The 23,449-nt window shown below is 45.3% G+C and overlaps 2 protein-coding genes across 2 annotated transcripts in view; one reads left to right on the forward strand and one right to left on the reverse strand.

Moving 5' to 3' along the window:
• TCFL5 (transcription factor like 5) overlaps positions 1-2,018 on the forward strand; it is a 30,469-nt gene extending 28,451 nt beyond the window's left edge. The window contains exon 6 of the mRNA XM_053247043.1: positions 702-2,018. Coding sequence (XP_053103018.1) covers positions 702-824 — 123 coding nt within the window. The 3' untranslated portion in view covers positions 825-2,018. The remainder of the gene's footprint in view (positions 1-701) is intronic.
• COL9A3 (collagen type IX alpha 3 chain) overlaps positions 992-23,449 on the reverse strand; it is an 86,515-nt gene continuing 64,057 nt past the window's right edge. The window contains exons 22-32 of the mRNA XM_053247042.1: positions 23,292-23,345; positions 18,661-18,714; positions 17,588-17,659; positions 17,348-17,383; positions 15,434-15,478; positions 14,297-14,329; positions 11,437-11,583; positions 9,999-10,053; positions 8,153-8,335; positions 4,916-4,993; positions 992-3,595 (exon numbers count right to left, since the gene is read on the reverse strand). Coding sequence (XP_053103017.1) covers positions 3,420-3,595; positions 4,916-4,993; positions 8,153-8,335; positions 9,999-10,053; positions 11,437-11,583; positions 14,297-14,329; positions 15,434-15,478; positions 17,348-17,383; positions 17,588-17,659; positions 18,661-18,714; positions 23,292-23,345 — 933 coding nt within the window. The 3' untranslated portion in view covers positions 992-3,419. The remainder of the gene's footprint in view (positions 3,596-4,915; positions 4,994-8,152; positions 8,336-9,998; positions 10,054-11,436; positions 11,584-14,296; positions 14,330-15,433; positions 15,479-17,347; positions 17,384-17,587; positions 17,660-18,660; positions 18,715-23,291; positions 23,346-23,449) is intronic.

The following is a 23,449-nucleotide window of genomic DNA, read 5'->3' on the forward strand; positions in this document are numbered from 1 at the left end:
AACTCTAAATAGGACATCCATAAATCATTGCTGGCCAGTGGTCTACATTCTCCACAAGGTTCCACAGGTGGCTCAGCACTGCCCCTGCAGTTGCAGAACAGGGCTGTTCTGCCCCAACTTAAAATTGCAGTTCCAGGACATGATGCCCATTATTTCCAAGTTGGTGCAGAACAGCCCTATTCTGCAACACTGCAGGCAGTGTTTTAGACACATGCATGGGCGTGGGTGGTTCTGAACAGCCCGTGTTACTTTGCAGAGAATGTGGGCCAGTGTCTTTAGCCAAACCCTCCACTCAGAAAAGACTGATGAGATGAGCCACACAACTTTCGGTTGCACAGATATTTGTCTGCTTTGGGGAAATATTTTTATGCACAGAGTGGCTGACCTGATGTGTAGTGCATAATGCTGTCCATAATGCTGCACCCTGGGGCTGCTGTGGACTTCTAAGGCAGCCTCAACGCTGTTAAGCAGTGCATGTTCCCCCTTCTCCAGTTCTCCCGATTTGTGACAATGGGGAAACGGCAGCAGCACTATTTGTGCGTGGTAGTATTGGGGCTACCTTATGAGTCCACAGCAGTTCTGGGACACAGCATGATGGCTTCCCATAATACTGAACATCTTGTCAACCAGTTTGTTTAAGGTTTGCTCTTTTGTGGTAATTATTCTCTCTCTGTGTGTTTTTTTTGTTTTGTTTTTTAAAGGAATTTGAGACTGTATTCTGTGGTAAAACAGGCAGAAGACTAAAATTAACAAGATCAGATCCAACAGGCACATGTCCAGCCCAGGAGATTACACAGAACAGTTCATCTATGGAGATTAAATAAATTGACTTCTATATTCTACAGCTGTTTACACTTTTCACCACACAGGAAGATGTGAGACCTTCTATTTCCAAATTCATCTGTTGGAATTCTCTTATGGCTTAAGATAGTTGGAAAAATACATAAACATTAAATAAAATGACACAATTTATTCAAAACAGGATGGGAAAAAAAGAAAACTGACAACATTTATTGATCAGTGCTGCCCTATGACAGGTATTGCACCAAAGGCAATGAGAAAACAATATTACAACTAGTCAATGCTACTCTCCCCCCTCTATTTTTGGTTTTGTTTCCCAAATATAAAATAATTCAGATGTGTTATAGGACAATAGCTTTTCAGTCTTGAACACATTTGTATTAATGTAAATAATTATTAGAATGTCACAACCACCAGTTTGCTAATGGAAGAAGAAAATTTAAATAGTTCATAAATGGCAAGAGATGGTAATTTGTATATAGCAACTCATTGCTTCCGATTCCAAATATTCATCCCTGTGAAACTAAGATACATATATATCAGTTGACACCGGCTGGCATTATGTACAGTACCTATAGGTGTGGAAGATACTGGCACAGCCACCAATGAAGACCCAGAGCTGTTGGGGCCTCAGAGAACCAGCAGTAGTGCTACAGGCATTACGGCCATTCTTGCAGATGGGAAAAACTTCAGTAACGCCAATAGCAGTACCTCTGGTTCTCTCATCAGCCCTGCTGCTTCGGGGTTTTCAAGCAGCAGTGGCACTGATGTCTTCTGTATCTGTAAGTACTATGCAGCATGTCAGTCATGGTCATGTTTTATAAATATAGTACTATTTAAAATGAGTTTTGCACACTCCAACAATAAAGGAATATTTCCTACATAAAAACCCATAGAAATGAATGGGAGAGGTACAACTGTGTGTTCTGGTGCAACTCCCATTCACTTGAGGGAGGCTTTCATCGGGGAAAAATCCCAGTTGATTGCATCTGTAATACTTTTAGTGCAAAAGTGGTATTTTGTAAACAGTACATGATTCTAAGTGCACATATTTTATTTTTTTAGACTAATATTAGCTGTATTTGTTGAGAAAGCTGAAGTATTTGAAAAATACTATATTTATTGAATTGAAAGTGGCTTTATCAAAACAGATGATGCTAGTAGGTATTTCTTGTACAGAACTCATCAAAAAATAAATACTGTTTAAATCACGGATATTCACTCTTGTGCAGCACCTTTATTTCCAATCAGCAGCGGGGAAAGTATTAGCAAAACAAACCTATTAGAACCGGCAGGTACAATGATACAAAATAAAATGTTTCACACTTTTATTTTTACAGTGATGCATATAGTAATTGTGATATAGTGATTGCTCCTGTAATGTACAGGTCTTTCAAAAATACTGTTTGGGGTGTAAAATGACTAAATATCCATTATTATAAAAAGGAAAAGTCCAAAACAATAGTTTGTGAAATAGATATATACATATTTGGTTGACATGATGCGCAGTCTACTACCTCAGTACAGATCCGCCCCAGGGCTGCTGTGGACTTGAAAGGCAGCCTCAACACTGTTTTGAAGCAGTGATTAGGAAGTTTCCCCATTTGCAACAACAGAGAAACCTGTGGAAATATAGCTTCTGCAATCACTGCTTCAAAACAGCATCAAGGCTGCCTTTCAAATCTGCAGCATTCCAGAGGTGGCAGATAGAGCATCATATCAGCCACTACCTCTTGTAGAGCTGGAAACAACGAGGATTTTCTAGTCTGAGTGATAAGGTCATGCAGAATGATCCACATGCACAAGGCTTCCTGCCACCACCCTTTCCAGAAGCAGCAGCTCCCTGTGCTGCTGATACAAGCCACTCCTGAAACTCGGGGGAAGTTCAGAAGGCTTTTCACACAGCATGAGCAGCTGCTGCTAGAACTAATGCCTTGGAAAACCCTTGTGAATGCATCTAAAAGGGCTTTTGGATTGTGCACATCGTAGAAACATTTGGGGCAGTCAACAATTCTGTTGGCATGATCTTTACGTAGTCCACTTCTATATTCCCTTGCTTTGATGCAGCTAGGGGCATGCATGTGCAGATACCTATCTCAATTACATCAAGCTGCTGAGGCTGTGTGTGCATAACCCTGGTCAGTAATCAGATTCAGAACCATTACTGATTATTTCAGCAGGGTGAAGTACATGCAATCCTGACAGCTGCACTCATGTACGGTTTAAAGCCCAGAAGAAAAACAGAGTTTACTATCGACATCAGCTAGTGTAGGATCAAGTCATCACAAATATTGCCATAAACATAGCCCAGTTAGGGCAATGATGTTAAAAGGAACAGCACTTCATTTTTCAGGTGTAAAGGGGTGACTCTTCAGTGGGGTAAAGAGCAAGCAAGATCATTGTGAGAACTGGAAAATAGTTATAGGGGATAGAGGCACCTTGTGTAAGTTTCCATCTCATGCTTTTCTGTTTCAGAGAACTAAATTTATAGTGTCAAAGTCTCCATTTTATTCACTTTTACAGGAGAACTGCCTCTCCATTTTTCACTAGGAGAATATTTCTGTCTTCATGTATAAACACAATTCATTTAAATACTCAGTTCCCATTTCAATGCAGTTTTATGACTTTTTGGATTTTCCTCCAACAACAGCTCCCATGCAGGCTGAGGTATCACAGACTCCTGGAGTTCCCTGAACCCCTACTGCACCTGGTCTTCCAGGATCACCTGGTAATCCGGGTTCACCGGGAGAACCATCCTGGCCATCTTTTCTAGTGCCGGGAACACCTGGTGGTCCTTGGGTTAAAAAAAAAAAAGATTTAAAATTCAACAGCATGTACTGCATTTTTTTCTAGATAAAACTATTGGTTATAAATATGATCATGGCATGTTTTATTCTAATATGTCTGTTCTTGGGTCAGCCACTGATTTAGGCCATTCAGTCAATTTTTATATAGTAAACAGAAGCACACAATTGTGAAATATCAACATGGTGGACCCTGGCAGCTCATTTTTTGATGTCTCAATAAAAATCTCTCTTTTTATTGTTATACACAGCAATGGTTTTCAAGCTTTCTACCTTAAATAAGAACATAAGAACAGCCCTGCTGGGTCAGGCCCAAGGCCCATCTAGTCCAGCATCCTGTTTCATACAGTGGCCCACCAGATGCTGCTGGAAGCCTACAGGCAGGAGTTGAGGGCATGCTCTCTCTCCTGCTGTTACTCCCCTGCAACTGGTACTCAGAGGCATCCTGCCTTGGAGGCTGGAGGTGGCCTATAGACCTCTCCTCCATGAAGTTATCCAGATCCCTCTTAAAGCCATCCAGGTTGTTGGCTGTCACCACATCTTTTGGCAGAGAATTCCACAAGTTGATTATGCACTGTGTGAAAAAGTACCTCTGCTTGTTGGTCCTAAATTTCCTGGCAATCAATTTCATGGGATGACCCCTGGTTCTAGTGCTATGTGAGAGGGAGAAGGATTTCTCTCTATCCACTATCTTCACACCATGCATGATTCTATAGACCTCTATCATCTCTCCCCGCAGTCGTCTTTTTTTCTAAACTAAAAAGCCCGAGGTGTTGTAGCCTTGCCTCATAAGGAAGGTGCTCTAGGCCCCTGATCATCTTGGTTGCCCTCTTCTGCACCTTTTCCAGTTCTACATTGTCCTTCTTTAGATGTAGTGGCCAGAATTGTATACAGTACTCCAGGTGTGGCTGCACCATAGTTTTGTATAAGGGCATTATAATATTAGCCGTTTTATTTTCAATCCCCTTCAAAGAACACTTGCTGTTTTGATTTATATGCTAGTGAATTCCTTAATATTGCAGAAGACTATATGTAGTTGGAGGCACGGCCAGTTCATATGGCTAGTGCCAGCTAGGTCTATTGGCTTTACCATCAATCCATCTGAAGAGACATCATTGTGTAAAAACACATCCAATATGCCCCTGCATCACCCTTTTAGGAAAGATTGGTAGTAATGGGCAAGCTATCTTCTGGATAAACTTGTCTGCCATTTATTCTAATTGAGGAACCTCTGATAAGCATTCAAGTTCCCCTAGGACACAATTCAAAAAATAATGTTGAATTTCAGTAGCAATACTTTGCCAATGTACCTTGCGGTCCTTGATCCCCGTCCGGTCCATCAACACCTTTGCCAATGGCACCTTTGTCTCCTCTTTCACCAGGGTCACCTACAGTGCCATAATAAAAGTTTAAGTTGCATTGTTTAAACTCTTTCTGATATTAGTTCATTACACACACTTTCCAACTGATAAAGATTTAAGAGTGCATGTGCTTTGCTGAAAAATATATTCACCTGGAGGATCTATATATTTAATACGCTTAGCTGGCATGCGTGTCCTGAAGAATTTGGTGGTGGAACTCTCGCAAGAGCTCTTGGCATTCAGCGAGAGTTTGGGGGGGGGGAATGGTGGCGGCGGGCGCAAAATGGCCTGAGGAGGCAGCCTCGGCTGGCCGGTGGCAGGGGGACAGCAGGCTTGGCTGTCCTGGGTAATGGGGAGGCGGCGGTGGCAAAGCCTAGCCTGTCTGCAGGGGGGCAGGAGGCGGGGGTGGGATGGCAGGCCTGGCCGTCCCAAGTAAGGGGGAGGCGACAGCAGCGGTGGCTGCTGCGTTGGGGCAGCTGTGATGTGGAGGCGGCGGCGGGCCCAGCCGCAGCAGGGAGGCGACAGCAGTGAGGAGGTGGCAGCCCACCACCAGGCCAGAAACCACAGGGTGGGGGGGTAAAAGCGGGCGGGGGGGAGGTGGGAGGCAGCGGGACAGACTGGCACTGGCCTGGGCGCCGCCGGCCGGGGTGAGTGGCAAACAGGCGGTGGGGCGAAGCCCCCATGCCTGTTGCAGCTGGGGACAGGAGGGAAACGGGTGGCGCGGCACAGCCCTGGCACCTGTTGGAGGTCGGGGCGAGAGAAAAACGGACGGCAGGGCTTTCCTGTTCGTGCCCAGGAGCAGGAATGGCTGCGGAGGGATCCTCTTTGGCTGCCCGCCGCGGCTCTGTGCAGGTGAGGGGGAGGAATGGAAGGATGGAGGGCAAGAGAGCAGGGGGCGGGGGGGGGGGGGAAGAGGAGAGACAGGACAGGAGGGAGAGGGAGGGGGAAACAGCTGACCCCAAGGAGCGCACAGCTGATCTGTACGGGGTCGGCTAGTATTTTGCTATTTCACACGGTTCTAACTGCATATCTATGACATTTCCCTAAGAATGGAATTGCTGATAACACTGTAATGGAAGTAATATTTTGTTTCTGAAAGTGCAAAGCCTTTGAGGACTTCTGGTTGGGATGGTTATTTATAATATACTGCAGGGAGGCGAGTGAGTGGCCATGATACTAGCTTAGAGCAAGACTGGATGGATTAGGGCACAGGAATTTCCTTTCTATGTCTAAGGCAAAGTCGATTTTGACCATTGCCTCCTTCCTCACTGCTGCCCAGTATAGTACCAGTGGGGATTCAAACAGGCAACCTTCTGCTTGTTAGTCAAGCATTTCCCCACTGTGCCACTTAAGGTGACTTTGATGTCTAGCAGGTATTTATAATATCTCAGGATTTCCACAATTGCTCCAAACACACAGATTTAATAATTATTAGAAAAGAGTGGCAGCACTATAGTTTCATGGTTATAAAGATGACAGGAATGAGACTAAATTGAGTAACTGTGGTTTCTGTGTTTTAAAGCTGAAATAGTCTCAATTCCAAACATTGTGACAAACGCTATGCTGGTACTAAGGAGGAGGTGCGATTTTTGCCCTTCTCCCCTTTCCTCCGAAGCCCACTGTGCCTCCCAAAAATATGGGTTGCATGAACCCCCATCTGTAGCCCAGTGTTAGTCTGGATGACAGCCAAAGAATGAGAAATATTTTCAACTGGGTTTTCTCAAGAAACATCCTGAGCCCTAAATCTATATAAACAGATAAGATGGCTTATACAACCAGACTGCCAACCCCAAAAATAAAAAGTCTTCCATCTGCCGCCCCCACCCCCCACCCCTGCCACTTGCTTCCAGGAAACACCCAGGTAGCTTTTGAAAGAAATGCTTAAATAATTGTTTCACATTTCTCAACATCTCTGCAATAACGTCATATGGACCCATAGGGCATATTTTGAAATATTAGTGTTTTCACACTCTTAGAAGTATTACCATGACCATCTGCTGCAGAAGTAGCCATGTCCCCAGGCAAAAACCTGGTTTTCCCTGCCAAAAATGACCAGCAATGATCAGTAATGAGCATTGTTGATGCACAGGTTCAGATAAACAGGAAAACCACACCACCTAAGTGAATAGCTACATTTCTAGTGGCACTAAATTTGACAATCAAAGAAACAGCTCTTCTTGAGTCATACCCTATGACAAGTTCTTAAAAAAAAACACCCTAAAAACATAGGTCTCACATACTGCACTGACTGCATCCTGCTGATGCAAGAACCTCCCGCCTCGGGAACGTGATCTATAACATATCTGCATGCTAAACGAAACATGCCAGCACAGTGGCTGACCACGCCAGGAACTCCTGCTGATAACACCCCTGGAGGACCTCCTGGACCTGGAGAAGACCCTCTGCCATCAAGGTCCCACACCCAGAGGCTGCAATTGGCAGAAGACGACTGGCATGGCCCTGCCGGCCACACGCAAGGTGAGGCTGGGATCTGTCCCTCCCTTGGACCTTTTGGACATTCCTCTCACCGAACTCTTTTAACCAGACTCTACCCAAACCCGTAGTGCTATATTCTCTCTACCATTGCAACCACACATTCGTTAGTACATGGCTATGTTTTATCGGGAAATTCTATTCACTGTTGCGTTTGTAAACCATATGTTAAACATTCCCTAATAAAAGACACTCTTTCCATCCTTCTCCAAGCCCTGTGGATGGCACTTGCAACCACACAGAGCCTCCATGGCTCTTAATGATTGCATCATTGCTGTGGGACACTTCTCCCATTATTTCCTATGGGAGAAGAATCTTGCCACATGGATACATTTCTTAAGAGCCATGGATGCTTTGTGTGGTTGCAAGGAGTGACCACGGGGCTGGAGAAGGACAGAAGGAGTTTGTGCACCCCACTTTTCCATCAGCAGGACACAACATGGTATGTGAACAAAGACACTCTTACCCACAGAGTTCTACTCTTTTAAACATCTACTCAATTGTACCCTGTTCCAAAGGTTTCCTTCTGCCAATGTCATTCACAAACATTAATCACATATGCTTTGGGTGGGTGTCTTCATAGATGAGTAGTTTGTAGGGAATCCATGTGAGGCAGCACTCAACACGATCCCAGTCTTTCATTAGGACCCAGGCTGAAGTCACTGGTCTGCTTCAGATTTAAATCTGACTTACCTCTAGGGCCAGGATCTCCCAGCTCCCCTGTTGGTCCTCTGTATCCAGGTGGTCCACGAGCACCAGGATGCCCCACACTTCCCATTGCTCCAGGGGGCCCTGGGGGCCCTGCAGGACCAGGCCGACCCGATAGCCCAGGCGCCAAGGGCTTTCTCAAGTTAGCAGCTAACTGTGCAATTTGCTCTGGAATTAAAAACAAAAACTGGCACTTGGCTTTTGTTCGCATGGACCTAGGAGTATTGGCTTGTTATATTTCTCTCTATCCACTTTCTCTACGTCATGCATGATTTTATAGACCTCTATCATGTCTCCCCGCAGTTGTCTTTTTTCTAAACTAAAAAGTCCCAAGTATTGTAGTCTTGCCTCATAAGAAAGGTGCTCTAGGCCCTTGATCATCTTGGTTGCCCTCTTCTGCACCTTTTCCAGTTCTACAATGTCCTTCTTTAGATGTGGTGACCAGAATTGTACGCAGTACACCAGGTGTGGACTGGCCGCACCATAGTTTTGTATAAGGACAATATAAAATTAATAGTTTTATTTTCAATCCCCTTCCTAATGAGCATGGAATTGGCTTTTTTCTAGCATGGAATTGGCTTTTTTCACAGCTGCCGCACATTGAGTCGACACTTTCAATGAGCTGTCCACCATGACCTCAAGATTCCTCTTCTGGTCAGTCACCGACAGCTCAGATCTCATCAGCGTATACTTGAAGTTGGGGTTTTTTGTCCCAATGTGCATCACTTTACACTTGTCAACACTGAACTGCATTTGTCATTTTGTCACCCAATCACCCAATTTGGAGAGATCCTTTTGGAGCTCCTCACAATGTGTTTTGGATTTCATTACCCTAAAGGGTTTGGTATCATTTGCAAATTTGGCCACCTCGCTGCTTACCCCTGCTTCTAGCTCATTTATGAATAAATTAAAAAGCAGCAGTCCGAGTACAGATCCTGGTGGTCCCTGGGGGACCCCACTTCTTACTTCATTGTGAAAACTCTCCATTTATCCCTCTGTTTTCTGTCCTTCAACCAGTTAGCAATCCACACATGTCCTTGTCCCCTTATCCCATGACTGCTAAGTTTCCTCAAGAGTCTTTGATGAGGAACTTTGTTGAAAGCCTTTTGGAAGTCCAGGTATACTATGTCAACTGGATTACCTTGATCCACACACTTGTTGACACTCTCAAAGAACTCCAGAAGGTTCATGAGGCAAGATTTACTCTTGCAGAAGCCATGCTGGTTTGCTCCATCAAGTGCTTTTAGACCGAGTGGCTGACATGATGCACAGCCTACTGTCTGCCCCGGAGTTACTACAGACTCATAAGCAGCCCCAATGCTGTTCAGAAGCAATGGGGAAATCTGCAGTAGTGCCGCTTGCATGACTACTGGTTCTGAACAGCGTTGGGGCTGCTTATGTCTAAAGCAGTCCCAGATGGAGCATTCCAGTGATGGTAGGCTGCACTTCATGTCAGCCACTATGTATGATACACATGTTTCTAAACATGTTTGCCTTATTCACATCACATTTGGGTGGGAGGGGGGAAGTATTGTGTGAAATGCTTTTATTATTGGCAGCAAAACCTGGCATTGCTAAGGAATGGAAAAGGAAGGGAACCCCCACCCTTATCAAAAACAATGTTAGCTCAATAAAATGATTTGTTCTCTTTTGTATGTTTCTGCAAAAAATTACAAATTAAAAGGTTTTTTTCAAAGTTGGTTTGAAAAATCTGAGTCAATTATACTTGCCTAGATGGACTCCTGGCTAAGTTTCCTCTCCCCTTGTCATTGATCATTCCAGAAATTGCATTTTATTGTGCAGAAATCTTGTAACTCCTGCCCGTACTCACCACTGATCATCCCACCACAGAGTTCTCTTATATGCTGCTCACTAGCTTCTTTCCCCTGAAATTAAGCAAAAAATATCTTTATGTCTGAAATCTTAATAGGTTAATGCCTTATCATCATGTGATTACCACTGGCCAAAGCCTATAAAAACCTACATAAAGCAAAAATCATTTCAACTAAGCCAGCAGTGTGATATGTTCAGGCTACTGCCAGCAAATTCTGCAGTTAACAGAAGCAGGATGGTTATATCACAATAAAAAGAATTCTTCTTTGTTTCCTCTGTGCAACCACATTTATGGGTATTGTACCACCATCCGTGGGAAAGAGTGTGGCGTGCAGCATGGACACTTGAAGAACAGCAGTTAGAGGTGAGTGCAGGTTACATAGAGTGCATCTAGGGGAAGGGGAGATCAATGAAAATCCCTTCCGGGTGCCTCTGCCCATGCTGCCGAAGCAGGAGTGAAGCTGCTGTGGGCATGCATCCTTTGGGTGCACGTGGACAGTATTCGGATGCCAACCACGATTCATATCCCACACTTTCAGCACTATGCTGCTTCGGGCAGCTCACAACAAATCAAAAATAAAAACATAGAAATAAAATTAACAGGTAGCAAAGCAATATAAGAAAAAGGGCTAAAACAGAATTCCAATTAAAACTACGTTTAAAACCCAAAGATTGGACTGGTATAGACAGCAGGTTAAAATACTAACGAGGAGGATCTTTAAACCCATTCTTAAAATCCTGAGAGAGGGAGCCTAGCAAAGTTCCTCTGAGTGGACATTCCAAAGCTGAGGGGCCACAACCAAGAAGGCCCTGTCCCTGGTCCCCACCAACCAAATCCAAGTCAACTCACAGTGTAATGCAAATAGATCACAAAAGGCTGCAGAAGGTTCAGTTTGATGGTCTATGGAGCTCTCATTTGGATGCTCCCAAAGCCTTCAAAACAGCTCTGCTGGAGGACACTGAGCAGCGGTAATGGTGGTGGTGAGCTAAGTTTTCTTTTCCAGCACTGCTGCCACAGAGTGGCCCCTAACATGAGCTCTTGTCGGTGTTTGGTTCCATTCACTCAAGTTTTGTGTTGTGATACTTGCTGTCTCCTGGCTCGCTTCATTGCCTGCAACTCTCTTGAACCAGAGGGTCAATTGGGTTTGGTGCGTTAGGAGAGGACACTTAGGAGCAATCGTGTAAGTCACCTGACCCAGATGTCAACAGAACTGCCAACTCTTTCAGCAGGAAAATTCCCCATAGCCATCAGGAACCCATTAGGATAGTTACTGTAAGCCACTGGGGGTCAACCATCCTAACTGGGTCCTCCATCCTTGCAGAGGTATACTGGATCCACCTTTCAAGGCCAATCTTCATCAGACAGTTCACGACAATAGTATTAAAGTCAACAAATGAAAGGATGAGGTTACAAAAGAGATGTGCAAGCTACTTACTGGAGGACCAGGTTTCCCAGTGATCCCAGGGACTCCTTGTATTCCTTGTAATCCCAACTTGCCTGGATGTCCTGGAATTCCTGGAACACCAGTTGTCCCATTGGGGCCTTGGACGCCTTTTGGGCCCAGCTCACCTCTACTTCCTGCCTATAGAAAAAGCAAAACAGACAGACAAAGGAGCCCAATACGCTGGTCCCAGGGCATGGTCAGAAGCCACATGAAGCAGCAGACTTGCTGAAGCAAAGTAGATCTGGGTATGGTCTGTGTACCCAGAGAGAACTGCATGAAAACTCTTGTATGTCACTTTGATTTGCTTGGAAGAAAGTTGGGATATAAATGGCATACATTAAATTGGAGTGAGGGGTTGCTCTTTTCTTTTACTTCCTTTGTATTCAGGCAGTTTGGCTGGACAGGTTTGTTCTTGTGGCCCATTTGCAGTGTTTGACAGCAGATGTAACCCATAACATTTCTGTTCTACTGTGGAATTATCTTCCAAAAAAGATATGCTAGTCAATCTTTTGTTCCTTAAGCTGCTGAAATAATACATATGTTTTTAATTTACATTTGTATATCACCCTTTGTCCCAGGACCCCAGGGTGGTGAACAACAGATCAAAACTGAAACTTAATAGAACAGTTATAAACTTTCATTAATGAAATCAACAGACACAACTACAATTATTTATCAGGGAATCAGAGGGGAGTCATTGATTGACCAAAGGCCTGAATAAAAAAGGGCAGACCTTAAGCTCTTTTGAAAGATTGAAAGAGATGGAGCCATGTAGATCTCATCCGGGAGCGAGTTCAACAGTCTGGGGGCAATCACTAAGAAGGCCTTGTCCCACGTGCTTGACAAAGGAGTTTCAGCAGGTGTTGGCATGCACAACAGTGCCCTCCCAGTTGGCCTAGTTGGGTGGGAGCAGGTGATCTTTGATTCCCAAGTTGTTTAGGACTTTCATGAGATGCACCAGCTCTGCAGATGCAACTGACTAACTTAGCACTGGAACTCGCATAGGGAGGGTGGGATTTCAATGACTTCTTCTCTCCCTGGAAGCACTTTGTCATCCTGAAATATGTCCTTGAGGTTCATGCAGCCCTCAGAGACATATTTTTAGGTGACACAGAGGGGGAACAGGAGGTCATTGAATTACACCCCCACACGAGCACTGCTGATGCATTAGTCTCAAACTCATCCACAACACCAGTGCATCTCACAAAGCACTGGCGCTTGGTTAGTCAGGATGCCAGCTGCTGCATATTCTCTTCTGCCGGTACCGTTTTTATAATCCCAGCTTGATTGTTTTAAATGCTGATGCTTTATTTGGATTATATTTTACTATTTGTGTTGTTAGCTCCCTTGAGGCTTTTTGTGGTGAAAAGTGGGGTCTGAATTAATAAATAATCACCATGGATATGACACTTTTGATAAAGTCATATCTTAGGCCTGCATTTTTTCTCAACTTAGGCTTTTTCTCTCCCAGCAAAACGAACCCCTATGGTGTTAGGCTAGGGCTAATCCAAGGTTTGTTCAGGCAAGTAAAAAAAGAAGTGGGATTAGTTGGCTGATTGATTAAGTGCTGTCAAGTCAGTCTCAGCTCTCATTGACCACATAGATTAGTTACTCCTCTAATATATCTTTATTGCTAGTTATTAAATATAATATCAAAAATCAAAGCACAAACATTGACATGCTGTGGTGTTTTGGTTAATCCATTCCTTGATCCAGGCCAGCTTTTGAAGGGTACTTTAGTTACTTTTATTCTAGTCTTGGAGCAGAGGCAGGGCTAACAAACAGCCAGCAGCAAGAGCACGGAAAAGCAGTCTGCACTTGCCCCTCTGTACTTAATATCTGTCTCATTAAACCGTTAATATTCCTGATTCAACTCCACTGTCTTGTCCTTGCATACCACAGCTCTTTCCTCTGCATTCCACAGTGTCCACTCTAGATCTTTTCCTTCTGCACCGACACACTGTTTCAGATAAAGGGTTTTGCTCTCACTTCCCCTCCTCCCAATTCAAAACAAAAAGTCAGGCGCCAATGATCCAAGTGTTTTGTTGTGAGGACACAGGTGAATGCCAAGCACAGAGTGCAAAACAACAGGTGCTGTTCTCAGCAAAAACGAGGGCTCACACAGAAACATACAAAATGGCTTTTCTTAGAAGAAAAGTTTTCACAACTTCTTTTAGTCCTTTGAGAGCAAACACCCACCAATTCCACCTCAGACATGGACGTGTTCCATAACATAATAATAATATGGGGTGGGGTTCCAAAGAGGCATAAATGGTCCTCTGCTCAAACATGCAAAGCATTTAAGCATCCTTCTTCTAATGGCAGCTCCCTCACCCCTTCCAATGTGAGCCAATCCCCTCAGAGAAGCACCCCATGAACACAAGGGGGCACCAATGGAAGAAAAGTGCATCCCCTTTCCTGTGGGCATGTGGAGGAACATTCCGCTCTTGCACATTGGAGAGTTTGGATCTTGGCCACTGTGCACACCCAAGCCCAATTCACACATGCAAGACAGGATTATGGTAGCCATAGGGCAAGTTGTTCTGCAGGGCAGGTTGTTCAGATGTTCACACTATAACTATCCTGCCCTCACCTTCTGCAGTTTGCAGCAGCTCAGGGCACCTTTGTAAACATCTGCTTAGACATCCACAGGCTAAGAAGGAAAAGGAAATTTACAGTTTTCCAAAAGGAGAACCTTACTTTTTTTTTTAAAGCAATGAGCCAGTCCTGATTAGAAGAGCAGTAAGAGGGAGATCTAGAAAATCAGAATATAACGCGAAGAGTCACAACGAATCAGACTTATATTCTGAATAATAATTAGACATCTAAAGATTCAGGGTGAGAAACTTACCTCCCCCTTTTGTCCAGGAGGACCGAAAGGACCCTAAGAGACAGCGGGGAAGGACAATTAATATCAATAGTAAAGCAAGAGATCAGGTTTTTCATTTAACTGGCTTCTTCGATTTCCCATTATTGGATGGGATGCTAGGCTTTTGGTTCAGGCTTTTGGTTCCCGAGCATCTTTCCCCCACCTATCAAATGCTGGAGTGGGCCTCATCCCCTTTCCTCCAGATATTTCATACACGAAATGTGTTTATATGGAAATTAATCTCCATGTTGGGGATCATATGCATATTATGAAGTACACCATGGTCTGGTTCAGGTGCAGCAACAAAACTTGGTTTGTTGTCAAGAGAATGAGCCCACACGGCCATTGGGCACATGCAGATGGGTTAGAGAGAAGTGGAGAAGACATGTCCATTGTATAGCCTACAGACCACAGTTTACAAAGAAGCTGCGATTATGTAAGGGCAAAACCCTTGTAGCTGAAGTCATAGGCGGTCCCAAAGCTGCTGGGACAGCAGAAGGTGACACACTGACAGGGAGGATATTTGCTCCAAAGATGGAGGAGTAAATCTAGAGGAGTACAGGGCTGCCTCAGCTCTTTAGGAGACCTGGTAGCATGGAAGAGTGGGTCTCCAATTGCACAAGGCAGCATTCTGAGGTGGGGAGACCCCTGGAAAGCCAGGCTGCGGTTACCAAGATGGGAAGGAGATCGAAGGCCTTACCTGAGCTAAACAACTAACCTGGCTAAATTTATAGGCGGGCATCCTGACTAAGACTTGCATGAGAAGAACTTCCACATGCACAAAAGGGAAAGGGGCGACTCTCTCCCCTCCCTCCTTCCTCCTATAGGCTCCTGTGCCTACAAAAACATGCCCCTGACTCGGGGACATACTCTTGGCAAGCACAGGGGTCTGCAGAGGGAAGGGGAGGATCAGTAAAAAATGCTCATTCCCTCCCCCGTGTGCAAGTGCAAGCCTTGATCTGAATGATGCCCATGCAGTTTAAAGTCTGGAGCTTCTTGTCAGCGACCCCCACACTGAAAATTCCAAGATGAGGGTCGGGGGGGAACCCAGTTTTCTCAAATCTCTGGAACTCATTTCTTCAGCGTATTAAGTATGGTTCTACATGTAACACTGCGTACCAATTCTCCTTTGTCTCCCGGTAGCCCATCTGCTCCTGCAATGCCCTGGAAATGAAAACACAAAATGAATCAAGCCATAATTTGAACAAATCCTTGTGCTTTCATTGTTCACGGAAGCACACGTTCATATATGTTCTCAGGCTAAATTCAAAGAGACTTTGGTCATCCCCAATACCTAACTGGGAGTTGAGAGCCCTCAGCACATAGCAGACCTGCCCTTATTTATTTATTATACTTCTAAGCTGCCCCATTTGTGGGTGGTTTACAATAAGAGCTTCCAATAGGAATCTCCTTCACATGGTTTTACTCTGGTGGCACCAAACGTGTGGATCCTCCATTCCCTGGGAAATGCAACTTGTGCCTTCATTGCTGGACTCCATGTGGAAGGCCAAGGTGGCCTATTTCAGGAGGGTAAGGGGGATTTTTTGTCACTTTCCCCTTGCTCTGGAAGTGCACTTTTGACAGCAAAAGCATGCCCGAGTGTTGCACAGCCCTCAGGGATGTATTTTTTCAGGTCAAAGAATGCTTCTGGAGCAAGTCGAGAGCAGAGAAAATTCCCCTGTGCAAGAGGAGGAGAGCTGGTTTTGTGGTAGCAAGCATTAATTGTTCATTGTGCTAAGCAGAGTCCATCCTGGTTTGCATTTGAATGGGAGACTACATGTGTAAGATATTCCCCTAAGGGGATGGGGCCACTCTGGAAAGAGCACCTGCATGCTTGCATGCTTGCATGCAGAAGGTTCCAAGTTCCCTCCATGGTGACATCTCCAAGATAGGGCTGAGAGAGACTCCTGCCTGCAGCCTTGGAGAAGCCGCTGCCGGTCCGTGAAGACAATGGTCTGACTTGTTATATGGCAGCTTCCTATGTTCCTGTGTAAGAGAGCCTGGTGCTTTGGAAGAAGCGGTGGTAATGCTGCACACACACTTTTGTTAGAAGTATGTGCAGCATTAATCTACATATCAGCCTTGCAGGACATTGGTGACTGGCTGACTATGATGCAATTCAGCACTAAAGTTAGGCTTGTATGATGTTTTTCTAGTCGCTGAACGACAAAAATCCTAGCCATTATTTTACTCTGTGTGCAGCCTTTACTCTTTTAAACCAATAGAGGGCATTTGTTGTCCAGGTTTGCGTGAAGCCATTGCAGTTATGCAGAAAGAGCCACTTTTCACTGTTTGGAAGGGTTTTTGAGTGTCTGAATCAGACCTTTAGGGGTCAGAAAGAATCCTTTGTCTACAACTTGGTCACATTATGCAGAAGCCAGGGATTGATTTTCACCCCTGGAGAATTGAGGAGAGTTGAGGAGAGCTAGTCTTGTAGTAGCAAGCATGACTTGTCCCATTAGCTAAGCAGGGTCTGCCCTGGTTGCATATGAATGGGAGACTAGAAGTGTGAGCACTGTAAGATATTCCCCTTAAGGGGTGGAGCCGCTCTGGGAAGAGCATCAAGGTCCCAGGTTCCCTCCCTGGCTTCTCCAAGATAGGGCTGAGAGAGATTCCTGCCTGCAACCTTGGAGAAGCCGCTGCCAGTCTGTGAAGGCAATATTGAGCTAGAAAGACCAATGGTCTGATTCTGTATATGGCAGCTTCCTAAATTCCTATGTACCCCCATTAAAGACCACCCAGAATGTGGCTCAGCTGGGCATGTACTCGGAGCAGCCATGAAAAACACGTGCTAGCCTAGCCTCATCCATGCCACAAACTCGACTGGTTCTGAGAATAGGCCCAAAGACCTTTATGATGGATTGCCCTTAAAGCAAATCACTTTACCATAAAAAACGTACCCAAAGCACACACCCCACTTACCCGAACATCTCCTCAGCTATTGCTTTCCAAAACCCCTATTTGCATAAAAGGCTAGTGAAGGGATGCAAAGCTACAGTTCTCAGGACTCCACTAGCTGGAAATGCAGCTTACCTGGTTACCTTTGGGACCAGAAACTCCACCAGGACCCTGGGAAGAAGAAGGGAAAGGATCACATTTTGCACCATGAAGTATTTTGTATGCCGGAAGCCACAAGCCTTGCACCCAGGCTGAGCTTCCACTAAGGCTTGCCTTTTCTCAAGAAGGTAGAAAATAAACGTGAAGACCACTAGTTAGTCCCTTTTGGTCATTTCCTCCCTACCCACACACTTTACAAAGGGCTATTTTTCTTACCCTCTCACCAGACCCACCACGGACTCCAGTGGGACCTGGTAGGCCGGGCTCTCCACTTGCACCTTTACGACCCTGAAAAATTAAGAAAACAAAAGAAGGCCTTTTACCACAGGAGAGTGAAGTTAGCAACTAAGTGAAGTTAGCTTGGGTATGCCCAGATAGGCTGAGACAGAGGAACAGGTTGAGAGGCACAGAAGCTGCACCCATTCCTTGGAACAGCTAAAGGCTGACTGTGTCGCAGTCTAGCAACTCCTCATTTCACAGGTCCTGATAAAGGAGGCTCATTTTGGTCCTCCACTATTCCTGTGCTATAACACGTCTGCAGGAGGCTTGGTGCATTAAATGACAAGATCAGCTGTTACATCATTAGACACTGAATGTGACTGTGCCGCTCCAGCTGGTGGGTTGGATCCAATCAAGAGGACCTTCCCCATCAGACTACCTTGCAACATCTCTCAGCTAGGCTGGGGCATAAGGGAGTGAAGGCAGATAGAGGGCCAAAGTTGCGCAGCTCTGCTCTAGGCGAACCCTATTTATTTATTTAAAATATTTCTACCCCACCCCTCCAGTACAGTACAGTTCGGGGTGTCTCACAACAATAAAATAGATACAAAGTAAAATAAAAAGTAATAAAAGTAAACAAACCAAGTCAACAAGTTACAAGTCAGGCTAAAAACCACAATCAGTATTAAGTTTCAAATTAGAAGTTATTTAAAAAAGCTAAAAATTGAGCGTGATAAAAACCCTGCCGCAAGTTACAGCCGCAACATCTCCGACTCTTGGGTCTGTAGCCCCCTTTGTTGGGTCCGAGCCCCAACAACTGTCCTACCCTACCAACCTCGGGTTCCCGCCATGCTTCCAGAAGCCCCCAGATGGAAACCTTGGCAGCGAGGAGGTGGGGTGGTGGGAAAGAGAGGGAAGGAAATGTGCCTTGTATGTGTGGCTTCAGCAGCTGGGTGAAGCCTGCCTATTCCCACCAGACGGGCTGCTGCTGAAGGCACCATGTTTGTCACGTGTCGTCCATGATAGGGAGGCAGTTGTTCCCCCATTATTGCAATGGGGATTTGACTGACCTGGAAACCTCTGACGCCTGGTGCTCCCATCGGGCCTTGTAAGCCAAGCGCTCCCTGGGAAAAGAAAGAGAGCAAGACACACAGTGACGCTTCTTGGCAACCACCTGGCACAGATCTGCTCTCATGCCTACTTTGCTCGTGTCACGGTTGTCTGGCATATTATTGCAAATCTTCAAAGGGAGTATTAAGTGACTTCTAGGATTGGAGCCAGGCAGAGAGAGAGAGAGCGGCTTCAAGCTACAGACTGCAGCAAGCTAAGATGGGGGGAAAGGGGTTCCTCCTCTCTATTGGTTAAAACAGATGTGTTGAAGCAAAAAGGCTGCATGGACAGTCTGAAATCCCTTCAGGCTATTTTTCATGCTGTTTGGCTCGATGTGCTTTTAAGTTCCAAGGTATCACAGCAACATTTATATCATGCATGGATGGAGAGGACTCCAAGTAAGCACCTCCTTTAGATGCACCCCATGTTGTAGGGAAGGGATTTCAATGACCCCTAATTATAGCAGAGAAAAGGTGTCTGTGAGAAGAAGAGTATCTTCTTCTCACACACTAAGACACACACTAAGCCCACTAAGAGTATCTTGAGGCAGACATTTAAGGTCCAAAAGCTTGTAAAGGTTTATTAAGGAAGTTACATACTCGGAAAGAAAGCCTGTGCCCCTGAGCTTTAAGCCTTCATTGTGCAAGAGCAAGGAAAATGGTGGTAAAAATGCAGCAGGCAGGTAAGAAGAGGAGGGGGAGACCTGAGAGTATCATTCTACCAATCAGAAAAAGCCAGAGCAGAGGGAGACAGACAAGAATTGTGGGGAAACCAAGAGGAAACTCTTGCTTACTATCTCTATTCCTAATGCCCCTAGAGGTCAATAAAATAGAAGGTGTAAAGAGTTGATGTTGCCAGAGCTGTATCTCCAACCCCCAAACGGTCTAGCTCAGATCACAACATCTGGCCATTCTAGCTATCAGTTGGAAGGACTTGCATCTACCCAGACCCTGGAAAGCCTGGACCAACAGGTTGGTGTAAAAAGAGTGCTCACCATTCAGCTCAGTAATCCAAAATCTGTGATTACTCTGGAGCAAAACAAGTAACAGGTAAATTAGGAGTATTATTCTGGAGTAAGCATCTGCACCAACTATTAGCCATTTGCACCCTAGTCAAAAAAGCAAGAGGACAGCAATCTGACAACCAACTTACTCAAAACTTTTCCTCCTTGTCACCTGGAGACAATGAGGCTCTACACACAAGCAGTGTGCAGGGCCTTACCGGGCTCTGTGGGGAGAGCAGGCTTAGCTGTTGGCAAGACCCACAGCTGGTTGCTCACATGAGCTAAGCGTGGAGCAACGTGCTCCAAGGTCAGAATAGCAAAGACTGGATGGGACATCTCCACCCTTCTCTTGCACACAAGAAGAGGAAATAGTTGACGAGCAGATTCTAATTCAAAATATGAATTAATGAAGGGAAGACATTCTCCCTCTCACAAAAGATAACAGTGGAACTCTCCTTGGGAACCACACAGATAAGCAGTGCATTTCCTAACTCGCCTTTGAATTAACAATTTAGCTGGCAAGGACTCAAGCAGATGAGCGCGTCAAAACGAGAAATGTGTAATCTTGTACACCTACAGGCATCCTGCTCCTGAGCTATTCAGTCCAGCAGAGCCCTATTCGACTCATACAGGCATCTACATAACTTCACCCTTGCCTTTGTCGGGCAAGATTCACTCAACAAGATTAAGCTCAAGTAGCAATGAGCTTATTTGTCTTTCATGGAATCTGCTACCCTCTGGGTAGACAACACAGGTTGGAAACTGCCTCAGGGAACGTTTCGAGGTATAAGTACCTCTGGTCCAAAGCACATGACCTCAGAATTTGTTCGGATCACTATCCTGTGGACTCTCAAGCAAGTCGTGGCCTTTGCTCCTCACCCTTCTTCTCCCTTGCTTTTCTGCCTGCGCCCCATGAGAAGAGGCTAACCAAAGTGCACCAACAAACCAAGGAAGGATAGATAAACTAATCTCTTGCCCTTCTAAGCCTCCTCACAAACCCCTCTCTTTTCAGCCTCCCCACTTTCAAGCACTTCCCACGGCAAGCCCTAAGCCAGGCTCTAGTCTAAGTACCTTCGCCAAGCCAATCAATCTCTAATTAGACCTTTAAACTAAACTATCACCAGCCTTACTCTTGCCTAGGATATCAGCTAAGATTTATTGCCTTGCCTAACTGAACGGTTTGCATTCTGTACCCCCGTATTCCCTTAATAAAACTGTTGAACTGTTTCTGCATCCTCATTTTGTCCAAGACACCAGCTTGCTCAAATCTGATAATGAAACTCAACAGCAACCTCTAGCCTAATTAGGGATGTGCACAGAACCCGTTCCGTGCACTCCTGGGAGGGTGGGGGGTTGCATTCAGGAGCGGGGAGAGTGTCCTTAACTCCCTCACCACGTTTCCCCCATCGGCGCTGCTGTAAAAATCGCTGGTGGAGGGTGGCTGTGTACCTAGGTGGCCAGATTTGGCTTTTTAAAAGCCAAATTCTGGCTTACGGCCCATTTGACCCATGAGTATACCCCTTAGGTTCTGGCCACCCTGCTGTATACCCTCTTTCTGCCCTGGTCAGCGTAATACCAGAAGTGGCCGGCACGCGCGTGCCTGACATGTGCACACACGCCAGCCACTTCCGGTATTACTCTGACTGGGGTGGCAAGAGGGTATACAGCCATCCCATGCCAGTGATTTTTACAGCAGTAGTGGTAGGGGAAATGCAGCAAGAGAGGTAAGGACACTCTCCCCGCGCCTTAAAATCAACCCCCTCCTTGCCTCTGAACCAGCTTGAATCGGTCTTTCAATCCGGTTCGGCGGTCTGTGGATAGACTGCCGAACCGGTTCGTGCAAACCCCTAAGCTTAATCCCCCCATGCTGAGTCAAAAGCATAGTTGGAGTGTCTAGCTAGCACTCTGGGGCAGTTTTGGTAACATTTTGTTCTGGGCAGCAGTATCAAGACAGCGTGTGTGCATGTGCATTCAGAGTGGGGTCTTCCTGATTCAACTTGAGTGAGATCTAACATTAACTAAGTGTACATCAAAAAACGTGTGTGTGTGTGTGCACACATCATTGAGGGGACACTGGTTGTACTCCCCCTCTTTCAGCACTCAGTATGAATCAGGGCCCCTGAAGCTGCTATTGACATTTTTGTAGAAGCATGGAAGAGCCTGTTTATGGATCTTCTGCATCACATCTAGTTCCCCACCACTTGCCGCCACCTGTAGCTATTTGATGTGAAGTATATCATCGTTATTCTCATTTTACAAATTCTCATTTTACAGGTAAAGCATATAGCTGCAAGCTGTCTTGGAAGAATGGCTCATATGTCCCACAGTGTAATGTAGGTGGTACAGACCTACCTGCACAGTTGTGAGGTTCTAAATCACTGAGGGGAGTAGTGATTTAGAGGGCAGCAGCAGTACGTACTGCTGACTCTTGTGTGCATCGCAAGTTGCGTGGGGATTGAGAATAATGGAAGTTGCATGCAATGTGTGATTATGCAAGAGTCATTAGTACTTGTACTGCCCTCTTGTGTAGCACCATCGCAAGGTGATTCAGAGCCTCACAGTGGCACAGGCAGTTCTGTACTGGCTGCATTATGCTGCGGGACATGTCAACGGTTTAGAGGAACAAGGAGGAGCAACAAACTGTGCATTAACACCTGTGGATTTAACGCACTGTGCCCTTGCGCATCTCTCTGTCCTAAAGTTGCATATGTGCAGTTGTGTGGTGCAATGCCCATTATGTCCTATGGGCATCGTATTGCACAACTGCACTTGTGCAGCCCTGAAGCACAGCACAATTGAAGCTCTTTAGACAACTGCAGGGATGCTGTTCCCCTGTGCAGTATGTCAGCCACTGTGCAAAAAGCAGAAGGTGTCTTCCTTTCTCATGCCACAGTCATAATATTTTGTTTTCACTGCTTTTCTCTTGTCTTATTCCAATTAGCATTTGTTTCCTTCTCCCCAGATTTGTTGCTGCAAAGCTTGAAGAGACAAAGCAAGTTTATCAGTTTACTTTCCTTCCCCTTGGAAGTTTAGCAAGCCGGTCATGCAGCAGGATGTCTTATTATGCTGCTTGATGACTGGCCTGAGGCACTTGCGAGGAATCAGCTTAGAAGCTGTATATGCTTTTGGATTAAAAGACACAACAAACCAAAAGGATCACAAGATAAACAAAAACAAAAAGGCAAATACTGCCTGCTGTGAGCCAATTGCGAATGCTGATTAGCTGCAATATGCCTTTGAGTTAAAAAGCGGATTCCTAATTTCATGGTATTGCAAGAGGGATCCAGGAAGCAGGCAGATGCTTCTACCATTAAAGAAGTTCATAATGCGTTTCTGTTCTAAAATAATGTTGGTAAGGGCTAGGCAGGAACTGTAGACACAGTTCTAAGAACAAGGAAGGAAGGAAGGAAGGAAGGAAGGAGCTCTTGTGTGGATACAGCTTTAGCATCTGACTTCAGAAGTCTGGGACTGGAAATTGGTTCTTGCTCAGATTAAGCCCTGAAGCAGGTGCCTCCAAGTGTTTTATGATGGCATGTGCCTTGAAGATAGACACATTTCAGTATTTTGCTGGGACTGCTGGTTACTTACAGAAGATCCCCTTGGACCAGATTCGCCTCTCTCCCCAGGGATGCCGCGATCTCCCTAAGAAGAATAATGCAAGGTCAGTTGGACTATATCTGGACTATAATGCAAGGTCAGTTGGCCAGCCCTACACTTCACAGCTACTGCTTTATATACCCTGAGAC

The sequence above is a fragment of the Hemicordylus capensis genome, chromosome 4 (genome assembly GCF_027244095.1).
Source record: "Hemicordylus capensis ecotype Gifberg chromosome 4, rHemCap1.1.pri, whole genome shotgun sequence".
Lineage (NCBI taxonomy): Eukaryota > Metazoa > Chordata > Lepidosauria > Squamata > Cordylidae > Hemicordylus > Hemicordylus capensis.